Source organism: Rhinoderma darwinii, unplaced genomic scaffold (genome assembly GCF_050947455.1).
Source record: "Rhinoderma darwinii isolate aRhiDar2 unplaced genomic scaffold, aRhiDar2.hap1 Scaffold_709, whole genome shotgun sequence".
Classification (NCBI taxonomy): Eukaryota; Metazoa; Chordata; class Amphibia; order Anura; family Rhinodermatidae; genus Rhinoderma; species Rhinoderma darwinii.
In genome coordinates this window covers 53,327-65,321 of record NW_027464270.1, presented here as the reverse complement: position 1 = coordinate 65,321, position 11,995 = coordinate 53,327, and the positions used below count along the sequence as shown (strand labels likewise).

Sequence of the window (11,995 nt, the reverse complement as noted above, 5' to 3'; positions counted from 1 at the left end):
GGGCACGTGGAAGAGTCGGCGGCGGGGCACGTGGAGGAGGCGGCGGCGGGGCACGTGGAGGAGGCGGCGGGGCACGCGGAGGAGGCGGCGGCGGGGCACGCGGAGGAGGCGGCGGCGGAGCACGTGGAGGAGGCGGCGGAGCACGCGGCGGCGGAGGAGCATGTGGAGGAGGCGGCTTTCACATTGAAATGGAATCTTTTATTCAAAATGAAATTCACTGAAAACTAATATTATTAAACAATAAAACGGAGAAGTCCATGGGAAAGGCGGTGTATACTACCCCCTATATTGAACTGAGGGGGGGCAGCATACTAACCATACGTGGGGGTCCCCAGACATGAAGTCTACACCATGATATGGTCTCCCTCCAGAACCAGCGGGAATAACTCGCCAGCATTATTACATGATGAGGGTCTCGTAGTTTAGGCGGCAGCTTCCACCTACAGCCTGTGAGAGATCTGTAGGTTATTACCGGCAGTGTCCTCTACCACGCACATAATGGCCGGACTCAGTCACTATCAGCAGGTTATCAGTCGCCATCGTGGTCCTCATCGTCCCCCATTGTCAATAGAAGGGCTTTCGGCTGGTTCTGAAATAAAGCTGCACGATTCTGTCTTTCTCCCTTTTTCACCCAGTGGCCATATATACGGAAAGCACAGGCATCAATAAGTCTCCGGATGCCCTTCACCCCGTATGGGTCACTTATGAGCAGTTCTCGGGTAACGGGCCGCGCTCGCCTCCATCTCACCAGGATACGGACACAAGCCAAAGCGGCCCAGGCTGCAATCTGGAAGAAGAAAAGAGCAAGACGTGACCTACATAGAACTCCTAGAAAAGACGCCGGGCACTTCCCTCAGACCGGTGACTGAAGGTTGGAGAGCAGACTGACCCGGAAGCGGTGATATGGAGTGACGGTGGAGCCGCTATCTCGCTGGTGACTTTGGAAAAACGGGTGCTGGAGAGCCTGGTCCGCTGTAAGACGCTTATCTGGAAACACTTGGAGAAGATGGGAGATCTAAGGAGAAGATGCAAGGACAGAAGCTCAGATGTATATTGTGGGCCTGTCCATCTAACTACTCGGAGACACTCGTGATTTTACCAGATCTCTGGCTGTTGCAGATCGGTCATCCCACTCAGGAGAACTGAATTGGTATCGTCCGTCCATGATCATGCGGAGCATTAACATCTGTCTACGATGCCAGAATGGAGGCGAGCCAGCCAGTAGTGTAAACATGATCACCCCGCACGCCCACCTACAAAAAGGGGAACGAAGGAGCCGACAGCTAGAGACCGTGCCTGCTGCAAGCACAGCCCCCGACCATAGGGGCTCAACCCAACATATGGAGGGTCCAGCACATGTACATTTCACCACGAAGCAGCCGAGCACGTCTCATACTCACAGATCCACCTCCTTTCCATATCCAGGGTGAGTTTCATCCATCGAACACTTCAGGATTTCTGGAGCTAAATACCCTGGTGTCCCACAGAGCTCTGACCGCCACATGGAAAGAAGAAAGAAGAGATCAGAACGTGTCAGAGCAACAGCACAAGCCACAAAGTCATGGAAGGAGGGAAGCGCTAGTGGGCGCAGCTCCGGCCGCGCTCCGGTCAATGTCACCTCGCAGCCTCTCCTGAGGTTTCAGGACGCAACTAAAACCAAAGTCGGAAAGCTTGATGTTCAGGCAGTCATCCATCAGAATATTCTCTGGTTTCAGATCACGGTGGACAATGTTATTTGAATGTAGATATAAAACCGCCTCCAGCAGAGAACGCATGATACACCTGGAATACAATAATGGCGTTACATCTCCCCAGTACAAACGGGTGACGGTAAAAAGAGACACCTGGAAGTGGAAGCCGACAGAGATGAGAAGACAAGAGAAGAGCTGGACACATCTAACAAGGGAAGGACGAGCAGTCAGTCCCCAACACAACGGCGGCACCGCCAGGTCCTTATCAACCAGACGAGGGACTTCAGGGACCGCACCCTCGCCCCAAACCACACAAATCTACATCAACCCACCTGGTTTCCTTCTCACTTAAGGTGACCTTCTCTGTCAGGTAGTCAAACAGCTCTCCCCTCTTCATCCTAAGCAGAAAACATCATCCCAGTCACAACCATCTCCAATATCACTCTCAGGAAAAGGACATTTCCATATTATACTCACAAGTCGAAAACCAGGAATATGAATGTGGACGATTCGTAAGAATCAATCAGTGTTACTACAAGGGAAAAAGAGAAGATCATGTAGACGGAAACACCGGAGGGTAACAAAGCGTGACGACATTACATAGAGATCAAGAGTCACCGGGAGGAGTATACAGGAGAGGAGGAGTATACAGGAGAAGGGGTGAGGAGGAGTATACAGGAGAAGGGGTGAGGAGGAGTATACAGGAGAAGAGGTGAGGAGGAGTATACAGGAGAAGAGGTGAGGAGGAGTATACAGGAGAAGGGGTGAGGAGGAGTATACAGGAGAAGGGGTGAGGAGGAGTATACAGGAGAAGAGGTGAGGAGGAGTATACAGGAGAAGGGGTGAGGAGGAGTATACAGGAGAAGAGGTGAGGAGGAGTATACAGGAGAAGGGGTGAGGAGGAGTATACAGGACAAGGGGTGAGGAGGAGTATACAAGAGAAGAGGAGTATACAGGAGAAGAGGTGAGGAGGAGTATACAGGAGAGGGGTGAGGAGGAGTATACAGGACAAGAGGTGAGGAGTATACAGGAGAGGATGAGTATACAGGAGAGGGGTGAGGAGTATACAGGACAAGAGGTGAGGAGTATACAGGAGAGGAGGAGTATACAGGAGAAGAGGTGAGGAGGAGTATACAGGAGACGAGGTGAGGAGGAGTATACAGGAGAAGACACTATTGTAGGAGGATACGGATGGAGGAGTATACACTATTGTAGGGTACTTGGTCGGGGAACATGTAATGGCGGGAGGGTGACCGCACGTACTGATGAAGGGATGTTGGGACACTTGGTATAAGATCTCCATTTCTTTGGCAGTTGACAGACGGACTTCTTGCAGCTGTTCTGGACTCATTCTTTCTGGCGTTACCTCAATGATCTTCACGGCATACTGTCGCCCGGTCTCCCGGTGGATGCAGCGTCGCACCGTGCTCGACACTCCCCTGAGACCAGCAGAGAAGATTGTTTAGGTTTCTTTCTGCACATTTCATTTTATTGTCTTCTAACACAATTATCTCCGGGCTTTATGATGAATCCGCTCCTTTCTGTAGTTTTATTTCCGCCACTGCTCCTAAGATTTGACACATAGTGGCGTCTGGGGCCCGAATAGGGTGCGAGATGGACAATGACAGGCGCTGTGTGGCCTCTTGTGACCTGGGATCCGTATGATGCAGAGAGATCACTATTGAGTCGTACAGAAGTAGAGACATCTTCTGGAATAAGTGACAATGGAAGACCTTCCGAACAGCTGCTGAGATCGCACCCTCTGTATGGAGAGCCGGACAGCGCACCTCCCCACCCTCTAGGAAGAGCCGGACAGCGCACCTCCTCACCCTCTGTGAAGAGCCGGACAGCGCACCTCCCCACCCTCTGTGAAGAGCCGGACAGCGCACCTGCCCACCCTCTGTATGGAGAGCCGGACAGCGCACCTCCCTACCCTCTATCAAGAGCCGGACAGCGCACCTCCCTACCCTCTATCAAGAGCCGGACAGCGCACCTGCCCACCCTCTGTATGGAGAGCCGGACAGCGCACCTCCCCACCCTCTGTATGGAGAGCCGGGCAGCGCACACCCCAATATGTCCTCCCCCATACAGACAATACAGGAAGTGTGCGTCTCCAATATGTCCTCCTCTATACAGAAAATACAGGAAGTGTGTGCCTCCAATATGTCCTCCCCTATACAGACAATACAGGAAGTGTGAGCCTCCAATATGTCCTCCTCTATACAAACAATACAGGAAGTGTGAACCTCCAATATGTCCTCCCCTATACAGACAATACAGGAAGTGTGCGTCTCCAATATGTCCTCCCCTATACAGACAATACAGGAAGTGTGCGCCTCCAATATGTCCTCCCCTATACAGACAATACAGGAAGCGTGTCTCCAATATGTACTCCCCTATACAGACAATACAGGAAGTGTGTGTCTCCAATATGTCCTCCCCTATACAGACAATACAGGAAGTGTGTGCCTCCAATATGTCCTCCCCTATACAGACAATACAGGAAGTGTCTCCAATATGTCCTCCCCTATACAGACAATACAGGAAGTGTGAGCCTCCAATATGTCCTCTATACAGACAATACAGGAAGTGTGCGTCTCCAATATGTCCTCCTCTATACAAACAATACAGGAAGTGTGAACCTCCAATATGTCCTCCCCTATACAGACAATACAGGAAGTGTGTGCCTCCAATATGTCCTCCCCTATACAGACAATACAGGAAGTGTGCGTCCCCAATATGTCCTCTATACAGACAATACAGGAAGTGTGCGCCTCCAATATGTCCCCTATACAGACAATACAGGAAGTGTGCGCCTCCAATATGTCCACCCCTATGCAGACAATACAGGAAGTGTCTCCAATATGTCCTCCCCTATACAGACAATAAAGGAAGTGTGCGCCTCCAATATGTCCTCCTCTATACAGACAATACAGGAAGTGTGCGCCTCCAATATGTCCACCCCTATGCAGACAATACAGGAAGTGTCTCCAATATGTCCTCCCCTATACAGACAATACAGGAAGTGTGCGCCTCCAATATGTCCTCCTCTATACAGACAATACAGGAAGTGTGCGCCTCCAATATGTCCCCTATACAGACAATACAGGAAGTGTGCGCCTCCAATATGTCCCCTATACAGACAATACAGGAAGTGTGCGCCTCCAATATGTCCACCCCTATGCAGACAATACAGGAAGTGTCTCCAATATGTCCTCCCCTATACAGACAATAAAGGAAGTGTGCGCCTCCAATATGTCCTCCTCTATACAGACAATACAGGAAGTGTGCGCCTCCAATATGTCCTCTTCTATACAGACAATACAGGAAGTGTGCGCCTCCAATATGTCCTCCTCTATGCAGACAATACAGGAAGTGTCTCCAATATGTCCTCCCCTATACAGACAATACAGGAAGTGTGCGCCTCCAATATGTCCTCCTCTATACAGACAATACAGGAAGTGTGCTCCTCCAATATGTCCTCCTCTATACAGACAATACAGGAAGTGTGCGCCTCCAATATATCCTCCCCTATACAGACAATACAGGAAGTGTGCGTCTCCAATATGTCCTCCCCTATACAGACAATACAGGAAGTGTGCACCTCCAATATGTCCTCCCCTATACAGACTATACAGGAATTGTGCGTCTCCAATATGTCCCCTATACAGACCATACAGGAAGTGTGAACCTCCAATATGTCCTCCCCTATACAGACAATACAGGAAGTGTGCACCTCCAATATGTCCTCCTCTATACAGACAATACAGGAAAAGTGCGTCTCCAATATGTCCTCCCCTATACAGACAATACAGGAAGTGTGCGCCTCCAATATGTCCTCTATACAGACAATACAGGAAGTGTGCGCCTCCAATATGTCCCCTATACAGACAATACAGGAAGTGTGCGCCTCCAATATGTCCCCTATACAGACCATACAGGAAGTGTGAACCTCCAATATGTCCTCCCCTATACAGACAATACAGGAAGTGTGTGCCTCCAATATGTCCTCCCCTATACAGACAATACAGGAAGTGTGCACCTCCAATATGTCCTCCTCTATACAGACAATACAGGAAAAGTACGTCTCCAATATGTCCTCCCCTATACAGACAATACAGGAAGTGTGCGCCTCCAATATGTCCTCTATACAGACAATACAGGAAGTGTGCGCCTCCAATATGTCCTCCCCTATACAGACAATACAGGAAGTGTGTGTCTCCAATATGTCCTCCTCTATACAGACAATACAGGAAGTGTGCGTCTCCAATATGTCCTCCTCTATACAGACAATACAGGAAGTGTGGGTCCCCAATATGTCCTCTATACAGACAATACAGGAAGTGTGCGCCTCCAATATGTCCTCCTCTATACAGACAATACAGGAAGTGTGCGCCTCCAATATGTCCTCCTCTATACAGACAATACAGGAAGTGTGCGCCTCCAATATGTCCTCCTCTATACAGACAATACAGGAAGTGTGCTCCTCCAATATGTCCTCCTCTATACAGACAATACAGGAAGCGTGTCTCCAATATGTCCTACCCTATACAGACAATACAGGAAGTGTGCGCCTACAATATGTCCTCCCCTATACAGACAATACAGGAAGCGTCTCCAATATGTCCTCCCCTATACAGACAATACAGGAAGTGTGCACCTCCAATATGTCCTACCCTATACAGACAATACAGGAAGTGTGCACCTCCAATATGTCCTCCCCTATACAGACAATACAGGAAGTGTGCACCTCCAATATGTCCTCACCTATACAGACAATACAGGAAGTGTGCACCTCCAATATGTCCTCCTCTATACAGACAATACAGGAAGTGTGCGCCTCCAATATGTCCACCCCTATACAGACAATACAGGAAGTGTGAGCCTCCGATATGTCCTCCCCAATACAGACAATACAGGAAGTGTGCGCCTCCGATATGTCCTCCCCTATACAGACAATACAGGAAGTGTGCGCCTCCGATTTGTCCTCCCCTATACAGACAATACAGGAAGTGTGCGCCTCCAATATGTCCTCCCCTATACAGACAATACAGGAAGTGTGCGTCTCCAATATGTCCTCCCCTATACAGACAATACAGGAAGTGTGCGCCTCCATTATGTCCTCCCCTATACAGACAATACAGGAAGTGTGCACCTCCAATATGTCCTCCCCTATACAGACAATACAGGAAGTGTGCACCTCCAATATGTCCTCCCCTATACAGACAATACAGGAAGTGTGCGTCTCCAATATGTCCTCCTCTATACAGACAATACAGGAAGTGTGCGCCTCCAATATGTCCTCCTCTATACAGACAATACAGGAAGTGTGCGTCTCCAATATGTCCTCCCCTATACAGACAATACAGGAAGTGTGCACCTCCAATATGTCCTCCTCTATACAGACAATACAGGAAGTGTGCGCCTCCGATATGTCCTCCCCTATACAGACAATACAGGAAGTGTGCGCCTCCAATATGTCCACCCCTATACAGACAATACAGGAAGTGTGAGCCTCCGATATGTCCTCCCCTATACAGACAATACAGGAAGTGTGCACCTCCAATATGTCCTCCCCTATACAGACAATCCAGGAAGTGTGCGCCTCCGATATGTCCTCCCCTATACAGACAATACAGGAAGTGTGCGCCTCCGATTTGTCCTCCCCTATACAGACAATACAGGAAGTGTGCGCCTCCAATATGTCCTCCCCTATACAGACAATACAGGAAGTGTGCGTCTCCAATATGTCCTCCCCTATACAGACAATACAGGAAGTGTGCGTCTCCAATATGTCCTCCCCTATACAGACAGTACAGGAAGTGTTCGTCTCCAATATGTCCACCCCTATACAGACAATACAGGAAGTGTGTGCCTCCAATATGTCCTCTATACAGACAATACAGGAAGTGTGCGTCTCCAATATGTCCTCCCCTATACAGACAATACAGGAAGTGTGCACCTCCAATATGTCCTCCCCTATACAGACAATACAGGAAGTGTGCGCCTCCAATATGTCCTCCTTTATACAGACAATACAGGAAGTGTGCGTCTCCAATATGTCCTCCTCTATACAGACAATACAGGAAGTGTGCGTCTCCAATATGTCCTACTCTATACAGACCATACAGGAAGTGTGCACCTCCAATATGTCCTCCCCTATACAGACAATACAGGAAGTGTGCGTCTCCAATATGTCCTCCCCTATACAGACAATACAGGAAGTGTGCGTCTCCAATATGTCCTCTATACAGACAATACAGGAAGTGTGAGCCACCAATATGTCCTCCCCTATACAGACAATACAGGAAGTGTGCGTCTCCAATATGTCCTCTATACAGACCATACAGGAAGTGTGCGCCTCCAATATGTCCTCTATACAGACCATACAGGAAGTGTGCACCTCCAATATGTCCTCCCCTATACAGACAATACAGGAAGTGTGCGCCTCCAATATGTCCTCTATACAGACCATACAGGAAGTGTGCACCTCCAATATGTCCTCCCCTATACAGACAATACAGGAAGTGTGCACCTCCAATATGTCCTCCCCTATACAGACAATACAGGAAGTGTGCGTCTCCAATATGTCCTCCTCTATACAGACAATACAGGAAGTGTGCGTCTCCAATATGTCCTCCTCTATACAGACAATACAGGAAGTGTGCACCTCCAATATGTCCTCCTCACCCCCACAAATTGCCTGACAACTGTCTCCGCACCTACAAACCCTCCTTTTAATGTCCTATGACAACCCTTCCAGGCCTACCCCCTCCCCTCAATCATCCTCAGCAGCGGACACCCCTCCCCATGTGCCATTTCTGCCCGGTGTGATCCGTCATGTGTGCGCGGTGGAGGTGTCAATGTGTGGCCCCGCCCCTGCACACAGGCCCCGCCCGCTACCTGCCGATGATCTCTTTGGGGTCATATTTCTGGTAGAACTCTTTGGCCCCGGCCCAGTCCGGTAACTCATCACGTGTCTCTGCATCACGGGTCATGGTGCAGCGGAACGAAACCGAAATCCACTGCGCAACCGGGAGCGTCCCACAGTCATCCGTGCGCCATACTAACAGCAGAAACTACCGGAAGTCAGGTGTCCAATAACCCCGCCCCTCAGCGACTACAAGGCTGTGTTACCAGGCAACGACTCAGCGAATAACTGCGCTGCCATTAAGTCATGTGACCGGAAACGACTCAAGGAAATATCTATACAGCAAGTAATGTACAGCAGGGGGCGCTCTCTAATCACAGTGTTATATATAGAGGAGATAACAGGTAATGTACAGCAGGGGGCGCTCTCTAATCACAGTGTTATATATAGAGGAGATAACAGGTAATGTACAGCAGGGGGCGCTCTCTAATCACAGTGTTCTATATATAGAGGAGATAACAGGTAATGTACAGCAGGGGGCGCTCTCTAATCACAGTGTTATATATATATATAGAGGAGATAACAGGTAATGTACAGCAGGGGGCGCTCTCTAATCACAGTGTTATATATATAGAGGAGATAACAGGTAATGTACAGCAGGGGGCGCTCTCTAATCACAGTGTTATATATATAGAGGAGATAACAGGTAATGTACAGCAGGGGGCGCTCTCTAATCACAGTGTTATATATATATATAGAGGAGATAGCAGGTAATGTACAGCAGGGGGCGCTCTCTAATCACAGTGTTATATATATATATAGAGGAGATAGCAGGTAATGTACAGCAGGGGGCGCTCTCTAATCACAGTGTTATATATATAGAGGAGATAACAGGTAATGTACAGCAGGGGGCGCTCTCTAATCACAGTGTTCTATATATAGAGGAGATAACAGGTAATGTACAGCAGGGGGCGCTCTCTAATCACAGTGTTATATATATAGAGGGGATAGCAGGTAATGTACAGCAGGGGGCGCTCTCTAATCACAGTGTTATATATATAGAGGAGATAACAGGTAATGTACAGCAGGGGGCGCTCTCTAATCACAGTGTTCTATATATAGAGGAGATAACAGGTAATGTACAGCAGGGGGCGCTCTCTAATCACAGTGTTATATATATAGAGGGGATAGCAGGTAATGTACAGCAGGGGGCGCTCTCTAATCACAGTGTTATATATATAGAGGAGATAACAGGTAATGTACAGCAGGGGGCGCTCTCTAATCACAGTGTTATATATATATAGAGGAGATAACAGGTAATGTACAGCAGGGGGCGCTCTTTAATCACAGTGTTATATATATATATAGAGGAGATAGCAGGTAATGTACAGCAGGGGGCGCTCTCTAATCACAGTTTTATATATATAGAGGAGATAGCAGGTAATGTACAGCAGGGGGCGCTCTCTAATCACAGTTTTATATATATAGAGGAGATAGCAGGTAATGTACAGCAGGGGGCGCTCTCTACTCACAGTGTTATATATATAGAGGAGATAGCAGGTAATGTACAGCAGGGGGCGCTCTCTAATCACAGTGTTATATATATAGAGGAGATAGCAGGTAATGTACAGCAGGGGGCGCACTCTAATCACAGTGTTATATATATATAGTGGAGATAGCAGGTAATGTACAGCAGGGGGCGCTCTCTAATCACAGTTTTATATATAGAGAGGAGATAGCAGGTAATGTACAGCAGGGGGCGCTCTCTAATCACAGTGTTATATATATATAGAGGAGATAGCAGGTAATGTACAGCAGGGGGCGCTCTCTAATCACAGTGTTATATATATATAGTGGAGATAGCAGGTAATGTACAGCAGGGGGCGCTCTCTAATCACAGTTTTATATATATAGAGGAGATAGCAGGTAATGTACAGCAGGGGGCGCACTCTAATCACAGTGTTATATATATATAGAGGAGATAACAGGTAATGTACAGCAGGGGGCGCTCTCTAATCACAGTGTTATATATATAGAGGAGATAGCAGGTAATGTACAGCAGGGGGCGCTCTCTAATCACAGTGTTATATATATAGAGAGGAGATAGCAGGTAATGTACAGCAGGGGACGCACTCTAATCACAGTGTTATATATATAGAGAGGAGATAGCAGGTAATGTACAGCAGGGGGCGCTCTCTAATCACAGTTTTATATATATAGAGGAGATAGCAGGTAATGTACAGCAGGGGGCGCTCTCTAATCACAGTGTTATATATATAGAGGAGATAGCAGGTAATGTACAGCAGGGGGCGCTCTCTACTCACAGTGTTATATATATAGAGGAGATAGCAGGTAATGTACAGCAGGGGGCGCTCTCTAATCACAGTTTTATATATATAGAGGAGATAGCAGGTAATGTACAGCAGGGGGCGCACTCTAATCACAGTGTTATATATATATAGAGGAGATAACAGGTAATGTACAGCAGGGGGCGCTCTCTAATCACAGTGTTATATATATAGAGGAGATAGCAGGTAATGTACAGCAGGGGGCGCTCTCTAATCACAGTTTTATATATATAGAGGAGATAGCAGGTAATGTACAGCAGGGGGCGCTCTCTAATCACAGTGTTATATATATAGAGGAGATAGCAGGTAATGTACAGCAGGGGGCGCTCTCTAATCACAGTGTTATATATATAGAGGAGATAGCAGGTAATGTACGGCAGGAGGCGCTCTCTAATCACAGTGTTATATATATATAGAGGAGATAGCAAGTAATGTACAGCAGGGGGCGCTCTCTAATCACAGTGTTATATATATATAGAGGAGATAACAGGTAATGTACAGCAGGGGGCGCTCTCTACTCACAGTGTTATATATATAGAGGAGATAGCAGGTAATGTACAGCAGGGGGCGCTCTCTAATCACAGTGTTATATATATAGAGGAGATAGCAGGTAATGTACAGCAGGGGGCGCTCTCTAATCACAGTCTTATATATATAGAGGAGATAGCAGGTAATGTACAGCAGGGGGCGCTCTCTAATCACAGTGTTATATATATATAGAGGAGATAGCAGGTAATGTACAGCAGGGGGCGCTCTCTAATCACAGTGTTATATATATATATAGAGGAGATAACAGGTAATGTACAGCAGGGGGCGCTCTCTAATCACAGTGTTATATATATAGAGGAGATAACAGGTCATATACAGCAGGGGGCGCTCTCTAATCACAGTGTTATATATATATAGAGGAGATAGCAGGTAATGTACAGCAGGGGGCGCTCTCTAATCACAGTGTTATATATATATATAGAGGAGATAACAGGTAATGTACAGCAGGGGGCGCTCTCTAATCACAGTGTTATATATATATAGAGGAGATAGCAGGTAATGTACAGCAGGGGGCGCTCTCTAATCACAGTGTTATA

General features: G+C 47.7%; 1 protein-coding gene across 2 annotated transcripts; it reads right to left on the bottom strand.

Annotated features, from left to right (window-relative positions):
• Positions 1-176: 176 nt before the first annotated feature.
• PHKG2 (phosphorylase kinase catalytic subunit gamma 2) lies at positions 177-8,808 on the bottom strand. Of its 2 annotated transcripts, none has more exons than XM_075849230.1 (9): positions 8,595-8,808; positions 2,955-3,130; positions 2,169-2,223; positions 2,024-2,089; positions 1,619-1,782; positions 1,401-1,491; positions 1,100-1,253; positions 890-1,015; positions 177-787 (listed from the first exon to the last, which is right to left on the bottom strand). In XM_075849230.1, the coding sequence occupies exons 1-9, from the start codon at positions 8,687-8,689 to the stop codon at positions 530-532; spliced, it is 1,185 nt and encodes a 394-aa protein (XP_075705345.1). In that variant the 5' UTR covers positions 8,690-8,808; the 3' UTR covers positions 177-529. The 2 variants fall into 2 exon arrangements, with proteins under 2 accessions (XP_075705345.1, XP_075705346.1); XM_075849231.1 differs by having other exon boundaries at positions 8,599-8,687.
• Between the last annotated feature and the right edge of the window lie 3,187 nt (positions 8,809-11,995).